This window comes from Rhinoraja longicauda, chromosome 2 (assembly GCF_053455715.1).
Source record: "Rhinoraja longicauda isolate Sanriku21f chromosome 2, sRhiLon1.1, whole genome shotgun sequence".
Lineage (NCBI taxonomy): Eukaryota > Metazoa > Chordata > Chondrichthyes > Rajiformes > Arhynchobatidae > Rhinoraja > Rhinoraja longicauda.
The window spans coordinates 109,885,570-109,906,415 of record NC_135954.1 but is presented as its reverse complement, the minus strand read 5'-3'; the positions used below and the strand labels follow the sequence as shown (position 1 = coordinate 109,906,415).

Genomic DNA, 20,846 nt, shown 5'->3' with positions numbered 1-20,846 from the left:
GAGGAGGAGGAGGGGGAGGGGGAGGGAGAGGGAGAGGGAGAGCTAGAGCTAGCTGGTTCTGCTGTTCATCTGCGAGTTGGATGGTCAGTTTAACGTGTGGGCCTGGTCTGTGACCCAGGGATGACCAGTCCCCGGCCCCAGCTCTGAACACATGCGGTCTTCCCTCTGCCACGTTCCCACCGCTCGCTCAGCCTGTCCACCCCCTTGCGGCCTCTCCCACCCGCTGGGTTTGGTGTGGTCAGTGAGCTGGGAGACATTGGGTCCCACACGCAGGTCCCTGTGGTCACAGGTCATGGCCAGTCAGTCCAGGGCCCTCTGACCCCAGAGGTGTTCTCAACCTGTAACCCGTCCTAAGCCCACACCGCTACTTTAATACTCAGTACCCTTCCCAATGAAGCAAGCGTGACAAACACCTTCTTCACCACAAGCTGTACAATGCTGGAGTAACTCAGCAGACAGGCAGCAAGTCTGGAGAACATGGATAGAGTCATAGAGTGATACAATGTGGTACAATGTCGGCCCAACTTGCCCACACAGGCCAACATGCCCCAGCTACATTAGTCCCACCTGCCTGCGTTTGGTCCATATCCCTCCAAACCTGTCCTATCCATGTACCTGTCTGTTTCTTAAACTTTGCAATAGTTCCAGCCTCAACTACCTCCTCTGGCAGCTTGTTCCATACACCCACCATCCTTTGTGTTAAAAAGGCTACCACTCAGATTCCTACTAAATTGTTTCCCCTTCACCTTGAACCTATGTCCTCTGGTCCTCGATTTCCCCTACTCTGGGCAAGAGATTCGGTGCATCTACCCGATCTATTCCTCTCATGATTTTATACACCTCTATAAGATCACCCCTCTTCCTCCTGCGCTCCAAGGAATAAAGACCCAGCCTACACAACCTCTCCCTGTAGCTCGCACCATCTAGTCCTGGCAACATCCTCGTAAATCTCTGAACCCTATTGTCTATAACCCTTTCAAGCTTGACAATATCTTCCCCATAACATGGTGTCCAGAACTGAACACAAGATTCTAAATGTGGTCTGACCAACATCTTATACAACTGCAACATGGCCTCCCAACTTCTATACTCAATAGGTATACTCGATAGGTGATGTTTCAGGCCAGGACCCTTCTTCATACCTTCTCTCCAGAGATGCTGCCTGTCCCGCTGAGTTACTCCAGCATTTTGTGTCACCATTCTTCAGACACTGTTCTTCAGACAATTCACTGGTGCTGTTGGTGATACCGCACAGGGGTGTTGTGGACAGTTCTGGTCTCCTTTCCCCTTTCACCAGGGGCCCGTTCAACGGGCTGGTCCCCAAGAACGTGGAGAGATCGAGACGACTGGGACTGGGTTCTCCAGGGCGAGGGGAGATGTGATGGAAACGGGCAGAGTGGATGGGCCAGGTATTTAGTTTAGTTTGACTTTGGACTTACAGCGTGGAAACAGGCCCATCGGCACACTAGGTCCGCACCGACCATCCGGTATGCTAGCACTTTCCTACACGCCAGGGACCAATTACAAAGTGTGGGATGAAACCGTCGCACCCAGAGAAAACCCACGCAGTCACAGAATGTACAGACAGCACCCGTAGTCGGGACCGAACCAGCTATCGTTCTGTCCACCGGTGGAGCTGGTGATCAGGGCTGGGACTCCGAGCGTTGGCAACACCAGCAGCCCACAGTGGTCCAGACCGGAGCAGCGAGGGTCAGCTGACCATGGCCGGGGATCATGGTGGTCTGAATGCTAGCTGTGTTCTCCCGGAGAGTTCTGAGGAGAGGAGCGGTGCGGGCTACGGGAAGATGCAACAGCCCCGTGAGCCACTAGTCTTCACGGAGAGAGGTCCCCCACACGGCAGCATGACGCCAACGTTCACCGGAGATGGGTTTCAGCTGAGAGCGTTCTGCAGACAGGAGCGGGGAGGTGGAGGGCTTCTTTGGGATACGTGGCTCCCCCTCTATCATAGCTGATGGAGCTCCCACACATCCAGACACATCCTTCCCTGGCCCTCACCTCTCACCTCCCCCCCCCCCCCCCCCCCCCCAGCCTCCACACCCAACACATCATCCATCATCACTTCCCCCAGCTCCAACCAGACCCCATCACCGATCCCTCCTCCTGCTTTCCTCAAGGCCCACTCTCTCTGCGACTCCTTGGCACTCTCATCCCTCCATTCTGCCTCCTCCCCAGCTACCTCTCCTGCAACTACAGGTGTAACAATCGTTCCTACACCTCCTCCCTCACCACTGTCCAGGGACCAAACAGCTCTTCCAGGTGAGACAGATTCACCTGAACTCCTCCAACCTCATCCACTGCCTTCGATGCTCTCGATGTGGCCTCCTCTACACCGCAAGGCCAAGCGTAGACTAGGTGACCTGAGCTTGTACCTATGACATTTCAATTGCCCATTCCCATTGCCCATGTTTATCCGTGACCTCCTCACTGTCACCTGTGTTCTGCTTGGGTAGCCTACAACCCAACACGAAACCTTCCACTCCCCTGTGTGTCTCCCCCACCACCAGTCTGCCCAGGGTCGGTCTCTCTCTCTCCTCTTGTCCACATTTTCCACCTCCCTCCCTCACCTGCTTCCACCTGCCCATCACCCACACACCTGGGGTAACTCAGCGGGTCAGGCAGCGTCTCTGGAGAAAAGGAATAGGTGATGTTCCGGGTCTGACTGAAGACTGAAGCGGCTCAAACTGAAGAAGGGTCTCAAACCCATTCCTTCTCTCCAGAGATGCTGCCTGACCCGCTGAGTTACTCCAGCTTTCTGTGTCTATCTTCGGTTTAAACCAGCATCTGCAGTTCCTACACCCACACACCGACCAGTCCATCTCCCTCCCTCCTCTGGTCCCCTCTCCTCCCCCCAGATCTTGCTTTCCACACTCGCCAATGACAAACTGACTAATCACACCTCCAACGTTCACACCCAAGTCTCTAACACACGCCACAAACAGCAGAGGTGCCCGCTCCCACCTGTGCGGTAAACACTGGACCTCCTGTGACCGCCAGCACTTCCTTTGTTGCTCTCGAGTACCAGGGACTGTGTGAAGGGGGCCATGCAGAGAGGAACCGGAGAACCTCAGTAGCAGGGAATGGGACACCACTGACTGAGTCACCACCAGTCTACACTCTATCTCTGTCCCGCACACTCCTGACAACAGTCTGAAGAAGGGTCTCGACCTGAAACATCACCCATTCCTTCTCTCCAGAGATGCTGCCTGTCCCGCTGAGTTACTCCAGCTTCTTGTGTCCACCCACTGACCCTTCTTGTGTCCACCAGCGTCAGTCGGAGTGAGTGGTGGGGCCAAGGTCAGGGTGACTGGGAGACACCCACCGCACTGCTCCGGCCACTGGAGACTGTGAGCAGGGTCAGACTGTACCCGTGTGAGTGCGGCCCACCACTCACCCACACCCACCACCACACACCCACACCCACCACCACCCAACACCACCCACCACACTGCTCCGGCCACTGGAGACTGTGAGCAGGGACAGACTGTACCCGTGTGAGTGCGGCCCACCACTCACCCACACCCACCACCACACACCCACACCCACCACCACACACCCACACCCACCACCACACACCCACACCCACCACCACCCACCACACTGCTCTGGCCACTGGAGACTGTGAACAGGGACAGACTGTACCCGTGTGAGTGTGGCCCACCACTCACCCACACCCACCACCACCCACCACACACCCACCACCACCACACTGCTCCGGCCACTGGAGACTGGAGCAGGGACAGACCGTACTCTTGTGAGTGTGGGCCCACCACCCACCACCCACCACATGGGGGATCCCAGAAGCTGAGAGGGGGAGCAGGCCAAGGGGTCAGCATCAGAGCTGCTACAGACCAGGACACTGGACAAGCAGGGAGGCTGAAAGGCCTGTTTCAGACTGTATGTGTGTGTGATGTCTGAAACACAGCCGACCCCAGCCAACAGAGAGAGGCTGACAAACACCCTTCTACATCAGAATATATTACATTTATTTATCTTTTGACGTGATTAAGACAAATTATTCATGTTCAGAAGTTCACTAACGATTCTGGTGACTGGAACAACTCTCATTCCGGCTTAAGTTCATCACACACTCCCCAGGGTCAGACACAGAGTGAAGCTCCCTCTACACTTCCCATCACTCCCACACAGAGTGAAGCTCCCTCTACACCGCCCCGTCACACACTCCCCAGGGTCAGACACAGAGTGAAGCTCCCTCTACACTGTCCCGTCACACACTCCCACACAGAGTGAAGCTCCCTCTACACCGCCCTGTCACACACTCCCACACAGAGTGAAGCTCCCTCTACACTGTCCCATCACACACTCCCCAGGGTCAGACACAGAGTGAAGCTCCCTCTACACTGTCCCATCACACACTCCCCAGGGTCAGACACAGAGTGAAGCTCCCTCTACACTGTCCCATCACACACTCCCCAGGGTCAGACACAGAGTGAAGCTCCCTCTACACCGCCCCGTCACACACCCCGGGGTCAGGAATCTCGAGGATGCTCCAGACCACCATTTTGTGTCGAACAGCAGGCAACTGGTGTCTGAGCTTCTGACAGGGAGGGCTGGTGAGTTTCCCTCACTGGGAGGGGGAAGGCTGTGCCCCTCCCACCCGTGGGTCGCTGCTGGTGATGTGAATGCTGCTCCTGTCCCAGTCCCGGCTCCCATGTTCCCATCCCTGCATGGGACGTCCCGGCTGGAGAGGAGGGGCGCTGGTTCTGTGAATCACTGGCTCAGCTGGGGGGGGGGGGGGGGGAGGGGGGGTGCAATGAGCAGGGGCCAAGACCAGGTTCAAGGGTGGGGGCTATGGTGTCTGCCCGGCCCCACCCCTGGGTGCTCCTTTCTCCCCTCCCACCCCTGAGGTCTGCTGCCCCCCACCTCCCCTCACATCATCCGGCAGCAGCGGTGGGATTTCTCGCTGGATGCCTCCTCCACCGGCTCCTTGAAGCAGACCAGGGGAGGGTCGCCGCTGGCGGGGGTGCAGTAGACGTTGGGGGGGTGGGGCAGGGCGGTGTCCGGACCTCCGCCGGTGGGGAGCTCCTCCACCGGGACCCCCCGCTGCAGCTTGGAGGCGGCTCGCTGCCTCTTGAGGTCGGCCAGAGTGTGGTGGGACAGGTCGCGGGCCATCTCCCCCGAACCCTGACACGACCCTGACCCTGAGCCCGACTCCGGGGGGCCGGGCGTCCCCTCTCCCTGCCCCTCCCCCGCCCCTGGTGCCGCTCCGTTCAGCAGGGGGGGCTCGCCCCCCGCCCAGCCGCTGCTACCGACACCGTCCTCCTCCACCCCCGACCCCTGGGGTACGGCCACCTGCAACGGGAAACACTCGTCAGGGCACCCCGACCCTGGATAAAACACACCACCCCCCGAATAAAAGACTCGCCCCCACCCCGACTAAAACACCCCCCCGAATAAAACACTCCCCCCACCCTGAATAAAACACCCCCTCACCCTGAATAAAACACCCCCCACCCCGAATAAAAGACTCGCCCCCACCCCAAGTAAAACACCCCACCCCGAATAAAACAACCCCCACCCCAAATAAACCCCCCCAAATAAAACACCCCCCACCCCAAATAAAACATCCCCCACCCCGACTAAAACACCCCCCAAACAAAACACCCCCCCACCCCGAATAAATGACTCGCCCCACCCCGAATAAAACATCCCCCCACCCCAAATAAAACCGCCACCCCAAATAAAACACTCCCCCCACCCCAAATAAAACACTCCCCCCACCCCAAATAAAACACTCCCCCCACCCCAAATAAAAGAACCCCCCACCCCAAATAAAACACCCCCCACCCCCAAATAACAAATTCTCCCCAACCCTGGATAAACCCCCACCCACCGACCATGGATAACAAACTCTCCCCGACCCTGACCATAGATAACAACCCCTCCCCCCCCCCCCGCCCCCCATAACAAACTCTCCCGGCCCCAGAGCCTGGGTAGCAACTCTGCCCAACCCTGAGGATGGATAATAAACTCCCCTCCACCTCCCCCTCCCCTGGATAGACAACACCCCTGACCCTGAGTAACAAACTCCCCCGCTCCAACGATTGATAAACATCATCCCCACCCCCGACCCTGGATAGCAACCCCCCCCGCCCCACCGATGGATAAACCACCCACGCCCCTGAACCTGGATAGACAACACTCTCCACTCTGCGACCCCCCTAACCCGAGTAACCAACTCCCCCACCCCTGATAGGTGCAAACTACTGGAGTAACTCAGCGGGTCAGGCAGCATCTCAGGTGCCGTTTTGGGTTGGGACCCTTCTACAGACTGATTGAAAGGTTCTGCTTTCTTTCCCCCAGATGGAACAAGGACAGAGTCCCCCTGGTCCTCACCTCTCACCCCATCAGCCTCCGCATCCAACACATCATCCTCCCACATTTCCGTCACCTCCAACGTGATCCCTCCACCAGTCACATCTTCCCATCTCCACCCCTTTCCAATGAGACCGTTCCCTCTACACTCTTCCTTGGTTCACTCATCCCTTCCCACCCACCCAAACCATCCCCTCTCCAGGTACCTGTAACCGCAGGAGATGTAACACCTGCTCCTGTACATCCTCCCTCATCTCCATCCTGGGACAACATCAGTCTGTCCAGGTGAGAGGTTCACATGCACCTACTCTAACCTCGTCTGCTGAATCCAGTGTTCCCGATGTGGACTCCAGTAAATCGGCAAGAATAGGTGGAGACTCAGCGAATGTTTCCCTGAACACTTGTGCTCGATCCACTAAGCCCTACGTGATCCCCAGTTGCTAATCACATGAACCCCTTTTCCCATTCCCATACCGACCTTTCCGTCCTTTACCTTCTCTAATCTTAGGAAACCGACAAACACTCCCCCCTCCCCCTGCTTTTACATGACTTCCCACCTTCTATGCTCAGTCTGAAGAAGGGTCTCGACCCGAAACGTCACCCATTCCTTCTCTCCCGAGATGCTGCCTGACCTGCTGAGTGACTCCAGCATTTTGTGAATAAATACCTTCGATTTGTACCAGCATCTGCAGTTATTTTCTTATACTTCTATGCTCAATACTCTGATTGATGAAGGCCAATATGCCAAAACCCCTTTTGACCACCCTATCTACAGTACCTGTGACTCCACCTTCAAGGAACCATGTATCTGAATTCCTAGATTCCTCTGCTCTACAACATTCCCCAGAGGCCTACCATTCACTGTGTAGGTCCTACCCATGTTAGACTTTCTAAAATGCAACTCCTCTTGCATTTCTCTGCATTAAATTCCATCAACCATTCCTCAGCCTACCTGACCAATCCATCAAGGTCCTGCTGCAATCTTTCACAACCATCTTCTCTATCTGCAAACCACCCACTTTTGCATCACCTGCAAACTTGCCAATCTTGCCATGTACGCTCTCATCCAAATCATTGACATTTTATTGATCATTACTCCAGCATTTTGTGTCTATCTTTAGCATAAATCAGCATCTGCAGATCCTTTTCATTATATTTTGTCTCCGCCGCCCCTGACCCTGGATAACCACCCCCCCCCCCCCCCCGCCCCTGACCCTGGATAACCAACCCCTCCACCCCGCCCCTACATAACCAGCTCCCCCACCCCCAGCTCTTGGATAAATACACTCACCCCACCTGGCCACTGGATAACCCACTCCCCCCCCACCCCCACTCCTGGATAGCTAACTCTTCCACCCCTGACCCTGGATAACAACCGCGCCCCCCCCCCAATCTGTGGTCAGAGCCCCCACTCACCATGAGTTGCCGGGCGGGGGGTAGGTGGGGCTCGGGCTCATCGTCGGTGGTGGTGCCCACACCCTGGTGCCAGGCCCGGGCCTCGTCTCGGTGCTCCCTCCGGTACAGGTCACTGCGCTCCGTCACACTCACCTTACGCACCACCTTCCTGCACGGTGGGACAGTCACGTTAGACGGTGGGGGTGGGGGGGGGGGAACCATCCACAGAGCACATCCGCCAGGGTCAGACACAGATGGGGGGGGGGGGGGGGGAGGGACCCAGGGGTAAGGCACCCTCCACAGTGCGGAGTCAGGGTCTCGGAGTCAGGGGATGGGGTGACCCAGGGCCCAGGGGTGGGACAGCTCAGTGCCCGGTGTGCAACCCTCAGTGATAGAGACCCTCTCCTCAACCCCCTCCCCCATCACTGCCGGTGCTGGACACCCACCTCTGCAGCGCACCTCCCCATCGACCCCCTCCCCATCGCCCCCCTCCCCATCGCCCCCCTCCCCATCGACCCCCTCCCCATCGCCCCCCTGCACATCGCCCCCCTCCCCATCGCCCCCCTCCCCATCGCCCCCCTCCCCATCGCCCCCCTCCCCATCGCCCCCCTCCCCATCGCCCCCCTGCACATTGCCCCCCTCCCCATCGACCCCCTCCCCATCGCCCCCCTGCACATTGCCCCCCTCCCCATCGCCCCCTGCATTGCCCCCCTCCCCATCGCACCCTCCCCATCGCCCCCCTCCCCATCGCCCCCCTCCCCATCGCCCCCCCTGCACATTGCCCCCCTACCCATCGCCCCCCTGCACATTGCCCCCCTCCCCATCGCCCCCCCTGCACATTGCCCCCCTACCCATCGCCCCCCTGCACATCGCCCCCCTCCCCATCGCCCCCCTCCCCTTCGCCCCCCTCCCCATCGCCCCCCTCCCCATCGCCCCCCTGCACATTGCCCCCCTCCCCATTGCCCCCCTCCCCATCGCCCCCTCCCCATCGCCCCCCTCCCCATCGCCCCCCTCCCCATCGCTCCCCCTCCCCCCCTCCCCATCGCCCCCCTGCACATCGCCCCCCTGCACATCGCCCCCCTGCACATTGCCCCCCTCCCCATCGCCCCCTCCCCATCGCCCCCCCTGCACATTGCACCCCTACCCATCGCCCCCCTGCACATTGCCCCCCTCCCCATCGCCCCCTCCCCATTGCCCCCCTCCCCATCGCCCCCCTCCCCATCGCCCCCCCTGCACATTGCCCCCCTACCCATCGCCCCCCTGCACATTGCCCCCCTCCCCATCGCCCCCCTCCCCATCGCCCCCCTCCCAATCGCCCCCCCCCATCGCCGCCCTCCCCATCGCCCCCCTCCCCATCGCCCCCCTCCCCATCGCCCCCCCTTTCCGTGCCCCCGCAACCACCCTGCTCTCCCCATGCCCCCACAATCCCCTCCCCATGCCCCTCTTCCCCCCCTTCCCTGTGCCCCCCCTCACCTTCTGGCAGTGCTGGACATCAACGCCCCCCAAATCCCCGCTGCACCTATTCCCCCGGATGCTGGACTCTCTCTGCCGTTGCTCACTACCCCCCCCCCCCCCACTCCCTCTCCCCTCCCCGCTGTCCCCCAACCTACTCCCCTCCCCGCTGCCCCCCCACCCCCTCACCCTCTGCTGCCGGCGCTGGACGTTCTCCGCTGCAGGGCGCTCCGGTGCCGGTCCTGGGACTTCAGCACCGCGTCCCTCTGGTTTTTCAGCTCCAGCAGCTTGGCCCGAACATCCTCGTCCCCACAAACATCTGTAACGGGATGAAGGGGACTGAGTGGAGAGGGAATCGCAGCATGGACACCCCCCTCCACCCCACTCTTCCCCCCAACCCCATACCTGCATTCTCATTCAGATTGTTGGTCTATGATGTCCTTGCTCTGGGATGCATCGTAGAACACAGAACAGGCCCTTTGGCCCGCACTGTCCATGCCAAAGGTGATACCATGTTAAACTAATCTGTTCTGCCTGCACATGATCCTTATCCTTCTCTTCCCAGCATATCCATCTGTCTATCCAAACACCACTACTGTATCTGCCTCCACCACCGCCCCTGGCAGCACGTTCCAGGCACCCACCATTCCCTTGTGTAAACTCTTGCCATGCACATACAGAAGGATGTTGCCAACGTCATCAAGGGCCTCGGCTATAGGGAGAGGTTGGGCAGGCTGGGATTATTCCTTGGAATGCAGGAGGATGAAGGATAACTGTATAAAGGTGTGCAGAATCATGAGGGGAATAGATAAGGTGGATGCACGGTCTTTTACCCCCAGGGTAGGGGAATCAAGAACCAGAGGGCATACAGTAGGTTTAAGGTGAGAGGGGAAAGATATAGTAGGAACCTGAGGGGCAATCTTTGCATAGAGGGTGGTGGGTGTATGGAACGAGCTGCCAGAGGAGGTAGTTGAGGCAGCCACTATAACAGCATTTAAAGGACATTTGGGCAGGTATATGGATATGAAAGGTTTGGAGGGATTGGGCCACATGCAGGCACTAGCTTAAGATTGGTTGACATGGGCAGGCTCGGCTGAAGGGCCAGTTTCTGTGCTACTTTACACTTTGCCCCCTTCACCTTGAAGCTGTGCTCTCTAGTCTTTGACAGTTCCACCCTGGGACATAGGTTCAGACTGTCTACCCGATCTCCGCCTCTCGACAGTTTATATGTGCAGGGGCCGAGAGGGAGAGTTGGGGGGTGGACAATGAGCCAGGGTCAGTGCGAAGGGAAGCAGTCTGGAGGGGAATAATGCCAAACATTCTGCTCCTGCCAAAGAGAGACACAAAGTGCTGGAGGAACTCAGGCAGCATCTCTGGAGAACATGGGAGAGGTGACCTTTTGGGTCGGGACCCTTCCTCAGACAGTCTGAGCAAGGGTCCCGACAGAAAACGTGATCTATTATCCACGTTCTGCAGAGATGCTGAGTTACTCCAGCACTGTGCGTCTATCTTTGGCATTAGCCAGCATCTGCAGTTACTTTGTGTCTACGCCTTGCTTCTACTGACCATCTGGCCAAATCTGCTGACACAGCATAAGCAAGGCCACTGCAGTAGAGTACATTGTTTCCAGTGGCCGGGGGAGTGCTGAGCTCAGCAGGCTGCAAGACAGTGCAGATAGTGCAGGGGCTGATCGCAGCAGAGCGACGGCTGCTACTGTAGGAGCAACCTGTCCTCCCTCCCGGCCTCCTTCCTTCCCTCCCTCTCTCCCTCCATCCCTCCTACTGCCACCACCATGGGTGAGGAAACCAGCGCAGCCCCAATGGCAGCTCACAGGAGACAGGGCCTCAGCAGGGGCAGCTGCCTGCCCAGACCACAGACCCAGATCAGCGGTGCAGGCAGCGTTTCTGGAGGACAGGGAGAGGCAGCGTTTCGGGTCGGGACCCTTCTTCACAGCTACCACGGCACGGTGAGGCCGACAGTCTCCTGGACCAGAAGGCCAGGGATCCCACGCCCCGAATCACCGCCTACAGCGTAAGCCAAGACTGCTGCCTGCACACCATCATCAACTCACAGTACCATCACAACATTAACGAGGCCCTTACACAGGTACGTGCATAGGCTTGTATACACTGGAATTTAGAAGGATGAGAGGAGATCTTATCGAAACGTATAAGATTATTAAGGGGTTGGACACGTTAGAGGCAGGAAACATGTTCCCAATGTTGGGGGAGTCCAGAACCAGTTTAAGAATAAGGAGTAGGCCATTTAGAACTGAGATGAGGAAAAACTTTTTCAGTCAGAGAGTTGTAAATCTGTGGAATTCTCTGCCTCTGAAAGCAGTGGAGGTCAGTTCTCTGAATGCATTCAAGAGAGAGCTAGATAGAGCTCTTAAGGACAGCGGAGTCAGGGGGTATGGGGAGAAGGCAGGAACGGGGTACTGATTGAGAATGATCAGCCATGATCACATTGAATGGCGGTGCTGGCTCGAAGGGCCGAATGGCCTCCTCCTGCACAATACAATACAATACAATACAATACAATATATCTTTATTGTCAATACAATACACCTATTGTCTATTGTCTATTGACAGGTTTAGAGGGATATGGGCTGCAAACGCAGGACTAGATGGGCCAGTGTGGGCGTTGGGCCTGTTTCCACGCTGTGTGACTCTATGATATTAGAGTCACACGATATTGTGCACTCCGGTATTCTTTGCACTACCTGTTGCACTGGTGTGTGTGTTGGTTGTACTCATGCACAGCATGATTTGACTGGGATTGCGTACAAAGCTTTTCACTGTATCTCCGGTGCACAGTACAATAATAAGCCGATGCCGATACTGTTCACCTGCAGCGTATCCGCGGCCCACAGGCTTTCTCAGCACACGGGCAGCCCTCCGTATTAATGCTGGCAGAGGCCAGCCCAGGGCGGAGGTGTGGCAAGGAAACAAAAACACACCTTTCCACACAGAGGATGGTGGGGAGACAGAACCAGCTGCCAGAGGAGGTAGTTGAGGCAGGTCTCATAGCAACGTTGAAAAGACATTTGGATTAGGTACGTGGACAGGAAAGGTTTAGAGGGATGTGGGCCAAATGCTGGCAAATGGGACCAGTGTGTTGGGATATGATGTTGTGTGACTGGATGATTAGCTTAGATGGGGCATCTAGGTCGGAATGATGGGCCCAAGGGCCTGTTTCTGTGCTGTGTGACAAGCTGCAGGTTTGGGATTTTGGTGTTTCAATTCTCCAACAGCTGGAGACACTCTCTCCCCCCTTCTCTCTTTCCCCCTCTCTCCCCCCTCCCCTATTTCCCCATCACTCTCCCTCTTCCCCTCTACCCAACTCCCTCCCCTTCTCCCTCTCTCCCACCCCTCCCCCTCTCCCTCTCCCTCTCCCATCCTCTCCAACTCCTCCCCCTCTCCCTCTCCCATCCTGTCCCACCCCCTCTGAGACTCTCTTTGACCTGCCTGTGTTGTGGCTGAGTCTTGCGTTTCCCATCTATCTGTGGTGCGGGTCCGCTCGGCACAACCCACAGCCTCACCGTGACGGCCACACACAGTGTGTGCGTACAACTGCCCCGGCAACCCACCTGGTCTCGCCCTGTTACAGATATTCCCCTTCCTTCTCCCCATCCCTCCCCCAACCTCTCTACCATAGAAAAGCAATTTCACTTTCCCGGTTCTGACCAAAGGATTTCAACATGGGGCGCCTTGGACAAGTTGGGCCGAAGGGCCTGTTTCATGCTGTAGGACTCTCCGTCCCCATTCAGCTCAGAAACACGTTCAGGTGACTCTGAATCTCTCTCCACTGACGCTGTCTGACCAGCATTTTAATGCCATGGAGTTTGACAGCGCAGGAACTGCCCCTTACTCACACACTGGGACAGCTACATGGATAGGATAGGTTTAGGGATCTGGGCCAAACACAGGCAGGTAGGACCAGTGCAGATGGGGCATTCTGGTTGGCACGGGCATCGTGGTCAGCAGGGGCCTGTTGCCGTGCCGTGCCGTCTGGCTCTGTGACTCTATTCCATTTACTGACACTCTACCCACTGGGTTGGCCCGGTGGTGTAGCTGTAGAACTACTGCCTTACAGCGCCAGAGACATGGGATCCACCCAGCATCTCTGGGCGCTGTCTGTACCTTCTCCCCGTGACCTGCCTGGGTTTTCTCCGAGATCTTCGGTTTCCTCCCACACTCCAAAGATGTACAGGTTTGTAGGTTAATTGTCTTGGTAAAAAATGTAAAATGCAAAATTGTCCCTAGTGTGTGTAGGAGAGTGTTAATGTGCGGGGATCGCTGGTTGGTGAGCACTCGGTGGGCCGAAGGGCCTGTTTCAATGCTGTAACTCTAAACTAAACTAAATCTGCCAATCACCCCCTCACCTTTTCTACCTTTCCCCCTTCCCCACCTCTCTCCCATCCTCTCCCACCCCATCCCCCTCTCCTCTCCCACCCCCTCTCCTCACCCTCTCCCCCTCTCCCTCTCCCACCCCCTCCCCTCACCCTCTCCCACCCCCTCCCCTCCCCTCTCCCACCCCCTCCCACCCCCTCCCCTCACCCTCTCCCACCCCTCCCCCTCACCCTCTCCCACCCCCTCCCCTCCCCTCTCCCGCTCCAAACCCCTCCCCCACCCTCTCCCACCCCTCCCCCTCTCCCTCTCCCACCCCTCTCCCTCTCCCTCCCCCATCCTCTCCCCCACTCCCACCCCCTCTGCGTTTAAGCGACTGGCTTTGACCTGCCGGTGTTGTGGCTGAGTCTTGCGTTTCCCATCTATCTATGGTGGGAAACTAAATCTGCCAATCACTCCCTCACCTTTTCCACCTTTCCCCCTTCCCCACCTCTCTGTTCCAGCTTTGTCCCCCCCTACTCCATTAGTCTGAAAAAGGGCCTGTCTCAAAACATCGCCTGTCCATTCCCTCCGCAGATGCTGCCTGATCCACTGAGTTCTTCCAGTACAGCACAGCAAGTGCAGGGAAAGACAGTCAAATATAAATCTGCAGCAAGGACAACATCACAATGACAGGCAACGTCACCTGTCACATCGACTGGGGAATCCTAATCAGCTAACGTAGTTGGCAGGATCAAACTGAGAGGCACAGAGAGGGCAAACAACCAGATCCTTTCCCCAGGGTGGAAATGTCAAAGACAAGATGGCATAGCTTTAACATGAGGGCAGCAAGGTTTAAAGCAGATGTGTGGGGCAGGATTTTCCACTCAGAGGGTGGAGACCGCCTGGACCGCGCTGCCCACACTGAAACATAAATGTACGCACTCTGGGGGTGGGGAAGCACTCTGGCCTTGAGACGGACTCTCAGCCCCAGAACATCCGCAGTGAGAAACGTAGAGTGATCACTATGGCAGAGACGGCTTACCTAGCGGAGACTCGTCCAAGAAGGACCTGGCGTTCAGGTTGGCTCCATGACTCACCAGCATTTCCACCATGTGTACCTGCACCAAGGAAAGACCCTGTCACCATGTGTACACCCCCTCCCCTGTGTGTACACCCCCTCCCCTGTGTGTACACCCCTCCCCTGTGTGTACACACCCTCCCCTGTGTGTACACCCCCTCCCCTGTGTGTGTACACTCCCTCCCCTGTGTGTACACACTCCCCTGTGTGTACACCCCCTCCCCTGTGTGTACACCCCTCCCCTGTGTGTACACACCCCCCTGTGTGTGTACACCCTCCCCTGTGTGTGTACACTCCCTCCCCTGTGTGTACACACCCCCGTGTGTACACCCCCTCCCCTGTGTGTACACCCCCCCCCTGTGTGTGTACACCCCCTCCCCTGTGTGTGTACACCCCTCCCCTGTGTGTACACCCCTCCCCTGTGTGTGTACACCCCTCCCCTGTGTACACCCCCTCCCCTGTGTGTGTACACCCCCTCCCCTGTGTGTGTACACCCCCTCCCCTGTGTGTGTACACCCCCTCCCCTGTGTGTGTACACCCCTCCGCTGTGTACACCCCCTCCCCTGTGTGTGTACACCCCCTCCCCTTTGCGTACACCCCCTCCTGTGTGTGCATACCCCTTCCCCACACTGACCCGTCCCCACACTGACCTGACCCCAGCAGGCTGCTGCGTGCAGGGGCTCCCAGCCGTCGCTGTCCTTCACGTCCACCCTGGCCTTGTGCGTCAGCAGCAGCTCCGCCGCCTCTGGGAAGCCGTTGGCCACAGCCACGTGGAGCTGGGCAACGGGGCAACAGGGTCAGTAACGGCCGGCTTCACCCACACACCACACACCCCACCCACCCCACACCACTGTACACCGTACACCCCACCCCACACACACCCCACCCTACCGTACCCCTCTCCCCACGCCAACCCACACACATCCCACCCCACACCACTGTACACCCCACTGCACCCCTCTCCCAACTCACCCCACACCATACACCCCACCCACCCTCCCACCCCACCATACACCCCACCCACCCACCCCACACCACTGTACACCGTACAACCCACTGCACCCCACTCCCAACTCACCCCACCCCACACCATACACCCCACCCCACCATACACCCCACCCACCCTCCCAGCCCACACCACTGTACACCGTACACCCCACTGCACCCCTCTCCCCACCCCACTCACCCCACCCCACACACCCCACCCCACCCCTCCCTGACCACCCACCCCATGCACCCCATCCCTCGCCAACCACCCACCCCGTGCACCCCACCCCACCCCTCCCTGACCACCGACCCTTCCCCACCCCCACCCCACCCCACCCTGACCACCCACCCCGTGCACCCCACACCCCACCCCTCCCGGACCACCCACCCACCCCGTGGGAGGAAACCGGAGCGCCCAGAGAAAACCCACGCGGTCACAGGGAGAGCGTGCAAACTCAGTACAGGCAGCACCTGTAGTCAGGATCGAACCTGGGTCCCTGGCGCTGTGAGGCAGCAGCTCTACTGCTGCGCCACAGTCAGTACCAACCACCCCAGTCACCACTAGGACAGGGGAACTGGCCAAGAGGGGGGACCTCATTGAAACGTACAGAATAATGAAAGGCTTGGATAGAGTGGATGTGGAGAGGATGTTTCCACTAGTGGGAGAGTCTGGGACTATAGCCACAGAATTAAAAGATGTTCTTTTAGGACGGAGATGAGGACAAAATTTCTTTAGAGGGTGGCGAATCTGTGGAATCGTTTGCCACAGAAGGCTGTGGAGGCCAAGTCAGTGGATATTTTTACGGGAGAGATAGATTATTGATTAGTGTGGGTGTCAGAGGTTATGGGGAGAAGGCAGGGGAATGGGTTCAGTGGGAGAGATAAACCGGCCATGATTGAATGGCAGAGTAGACGTGATGGGCCGAATGGCCTGATTCTACACTTATCACTTATAAGAGTTAATGGGCAGTTGTTGAGGAAGTGGCTGCTGTGTTGGGGTTGGGGTTGGGGTTGTGGGGCAGGGGCGGGTGACGGAGGGAAGGGGCAGAAGGCGGAGGAGTGTTGACACGCTTACTCCGCAACAGTGGTCAGCAGGGCCGTACCAGGCAAGCACCAACTTCATTCTGGCTGTTCAAGTCGGACTGCGCCTCCACCAGCTTCCTGATGTCCTCGACCATCCACCTCTCCGTGGCCATCCGGGACTCATCGATCTTTTCCTGCGTGACACCTGGAAACACAAGCCAGGTTACACCATTACAGATCCCAGTGTAGCGTGGACTTTGGGAGGATCCTCCTCGGCAAACGGCAACCTTTAACCCTCTCATCTCCATCCAGGACATTAGAAGAGATCTCAGACGCAACATCAATTCACAAGTTCACAAATTAAAGAGGAATTAGGTCATTCATCGAGTCCACTCCGCCATTCAATCATGGCTGATCTCTGCCTCCTAATCCCATTTTCCTGCCTTCTCCTCATAACCCTTGACGCCAGTTCAAATCAAGAATTTGTCTATCTCTGCCTTAAAATATCCACCTACTTGGTCTCCACAGCCCTCTGTGGCAATGCGTTCCACAGATTAACTACCCTCTGACTAACTATCCTCTTGCGGCACGGTGGCGCAGCGGTAGAGTTGCTGCCTTACAGCGAATGCAGCGCCGGAGACCCGGGTTCGATCCTGACTAACGGCGCCGTCTGTACGGAGTTTGTACGTTCTCCCCGTGACCTGTGTGGGTTTTCTCCGAGATCTTCGGTTTCCTCCCACACTCCAAAGACGTACAGGTATGTAGGTTAATTGACTGGGTAAAATGTAAAAATTGTCCCTAGTGTGTGTAGGATAGTGTTAATGTGCGGGGATCGCTGGGCGGCGCGGACCCGGTGGGCCGAAGGGCCTGTTTCCGCGCTGTATCTCTAAATCTAAAATCTAAAGAAGTTCCTCCTCACCTCCTTTCCAAAAGAGCGTCCTTTAATTCTGAGGCTATGGCCTCTAGTCCTAGACTCTCCCACCGGTAGAGACATCCTCTCCACATCCACTCCATCTGTGCCTTTCATTATTCTGCAGGTTAATTCTGTAACATTTTTAACAACATTGAAACTTGAGGGGTAATGAGATGGCGCTGGTAAAGTGGCTACTCTTGTGTGCTGCCTCGGTGTAATCTTCTATTCCTGCACTCTACGACTTCAGTTTGATTGTCTTATATATAGTATGATTTTACTGAACTGTACGCAAAAATATGAATTGTCACTGTCCCTTGGTGCATGTGACAATGAAGCACCATTGAACCTTTGAATGGCATAGCTCTCTCATTTAAATGTGCTCAATTGTCATATGTACCAACAATGGAACCGTGAAATTCGTACTTGCTGCAGCCAAACACGGAAATACATACACTGATCAGGCAACACATTATGACTGGATGAGCCAAAACATTATGACCACCTGCCTAATACGCTGTTGGTCATCCGTGTGCAGCCCCATACGCAGCAGGGTGCGATGCACTGTGTATTGTGACACATTCCTCCCGTGACCACCATTAACATTTTCTGTGACTTGCGCCACAGTCGACCTTCTGTCGGTTCGGACCAGACGGGATAGCCTTCGTTGCCCTCGCGCATCGATGAGCCTTGGGCGCCCAACACCCTGTCTGTCGCTTGTCCCTCCTCGGACCACTGTCGGTAGGTACTCACCACCGCTGACTGGGAGCACCCCACAAGCCTTGCCGTTTCAGAGATGCTCTGACCTAGTCGTCTGGCCATAACAATTTGGCCCTTGTCAAAGTCGCTCAGGTCTTTACTCCTGCCCATGTCTCCTGCATCCAACACATCGACTTCAAGAACTGACTGTTCACTTGCTGCCTAATATATCCCACCCCTTGACAGGTGCCATTGTAACAAGATAATCAATGTTATGCACTTCACCTGGCAGTGGTCATAATGTTTTGGCTGATTGGTGTATATGTTAATATAAAAATTAATAGAAGTTATATTAGATAACCATAATGGTGCAAAACTACAGTCCATAGTGCAATCAAAGACACAGTCCATGGAAGGTCATAGTTACTGACGTTAGCGTTGGTCAGTGTTCAAGAGCCTGGGTTATTGGGAAGAAGCTGTTCTTGAACCTGGAGGTCACGGTTCCCAGACACCCTCCTGATGGTCGAAGAGAGCGTGGCCAGGGTGGTGTGGGTCTATGATGGTGCTGGCTACCTTCTTGAGGCAGCGACTCCTGTAGATCCCTTTGATGGTGAAAACTGAACTGCACTGTCCCACCCCAAGCTTAACACTAGACAGATGTAAATGAAAGTTCACAGCTTCCTGAAAGTGTCAACACAAATAGATAAAGAGTGGAAAAGAAGGCATTTAGTACGCTTGGCTTCGTCAGTCAAAGCATTGAGTAAGTCAGGAGTCATGTTACTGTTAGAAAACATTAGTCAAGTAGCATCTGTGGAGAACATGGACAGGTGACGTTTGGGATCAAGGACCTTCTTCAGACCTAGAGGAGTAAACAAGAGCAGGTAGTTCTCCACACATAGTGCTGTGCACTGGGCAGTGGTTCAGGACAAGGGGAGGCAGACAAGGCAAGGTCTGAGGGATTACGAGGACACCGTTTCTCTACAGAATCAGACGTAGCTCCTGCATTGCCATGGAGTACAGGGAGCAGTAGTGTGTGTATACAGCTCAGGCCACTCACTGATGCACAAAGCCAGCTAGCAGGAGGTGGCAGAGAGTGGTGGACTCAGCCATGTCCATCACGGGCACCATCCTCCCCTTCAACTACACCAGGCTCTGTCTCAAGATGGCGGCATCTGGCATCAAGGATCCCCCACCATCCGGGCCGTGCCCTCTTCTCATTTCTGCCGTCGGGCAGGAGGTACAGAAGCCCGAGATCCCACACCACCAGGTTCAGGAGCACCTACTGAACCACAACCATCAGCTTCTTGAACCCACCCATACAACCCTGATCCTACCTCAGCAACGAACACTACGGACCAAACTGGCGCCCAAGCCAGGAGACTCTTTGTGTGCTGATCACAGAGGTGGATCTGCCATCACACATTATAATCGCCCCACTATTTTAAATTTCTACTCCAACAGCAACATTTCTTATTCACGTTATTCCCTTTATCCTGTACAGTGAATAGCTTGATTGTAATCATGTATAGACTTTCCGCTGACTGGTTTAGCACGCAACAAAGGCTATTTGTTGTGCCTGGGTACATGTGACAACAAAACTAAACTAAACTACTGTCCTTCATAATTGTGTATTTTTGAGGCGTATCCTTTTGTTTGCAGAGTTTTTCTTTTCATTGTCTTGTAGAATATATGTGTTGTTTAGGGGGGGGGTATGGGGAGAAGGCAGGAACGGGGTACTGATTGAGAATGATCAGCCATGATCACATGGAATGGCGGTGCTGGCTCGAAGGGCCGAATGGCCTCCTCCTGCACCTATTGTCTATTGTTTAGGCATTATTAATGTTTTTCCATATTGCCCAGGTCTATGTGCCGGTGATGCAGTGAGAGGCAGGGCTTTCAGCTTACCTGTATCTCACCGACTCATGCACAAGGCAGTAAACTCCACCTGACTTTGGTATTCTTTGGCACCACCTCAGATTGCATTGCAGTTTTTGCATAATCCCGCTGTTCTGCATTTATTACTGTATTTATCATTATCATACTTTATACTTTATGAGCTTCACAAGAACTAGCAATTTTATTGCAGCCTAGGGTAATAAATTCATCTCGTTTAGGTTCAGGTTTATAACTGTCACGTGTACCGAGGTCCAGTGGTCCAGAACCAGGGGCCACAGTTTAAGAATAAGGGGTAGGCCATTTAGAACGGAGATGAGGAAAAACCTTTTCAGTCAGAGAGTTGTAAATCTGTGGAATTCTCTGCCTCAGAAGGCAGTGGAGGCCAATTCTCTGGATGCTTTCAAGAGAGAACTAGATAGAGCTCTTAAAGATAGCGGAGTCAGGGGGTATGGGGAGAAGGCAGGAACGGGGTACTGATTGTGAATGATCAGCCATGATCACATTGAATGGCGGTGCTGGCTCGAAGGTGCTGAATGGCCTCCTCCTGCACCTATTGTCTATTGTCTATAAAAGCTTTGTTTTGCATGCTATCCAAAGAGGTCACGTGTACTGAGGTACACGCCAGATAATACTATACATAAATACAAGTAAGCCAAACTCAAGTACAATAGGTGGAGCAAAGGGGAAGATACCGAGTGCAGAGTATAGTTCTCAGCATTTT

General features: G+C 55.8%; 1 protein-coding gene across 1 annotated transcript in view; it reads right to left on the bottom strand.

The window, feature by feature from the left end:
* Nucleotides 1–4,006: 4,006 nt before the first annotated feature.
* The window catches only part of ppp1r16a (protein phosphatase 1, regulatory subunit 16A), a 33,797-nt gene continuing 16,957 nt past the window's right edge, over nucleotides 4,007–20,846 (bottom strand). The window contains exons 5-10 of the mRNA XM_078425680.1: nucleotides 16,701–16,825; nucleotides 15,261–15,386; nucleotides 14,575–14,650; nucleotides 9,391–9,520; nucleotides 7,771–7,918; nucleotides 4,007–5,331 (exon numbers count right to left, since the gene is read on the bottom strand). Coding sequence (XP_078281806.1) covers nucleotides 4,909–5,331; nucleotides 7,771–7,918; nucleotides 9,391–9,520; nucleotides 14,575–14,650; nucleotides 15,261–15,386; nucleotides 16,701–16,825 — 1,028 coding nt within the window. The 3' untranslated portion in view covers nucleotides 4,007–4,908. The remainder of the gene's footprint in view (nucleotides 5,332–7,770; nucleotides 7,919–9,390; nucleotides 9,521–14,574; nucleotides 14,651–15,260; nucleotides 15,387–16,700; nucleotides 16,826–20,846) is intronic.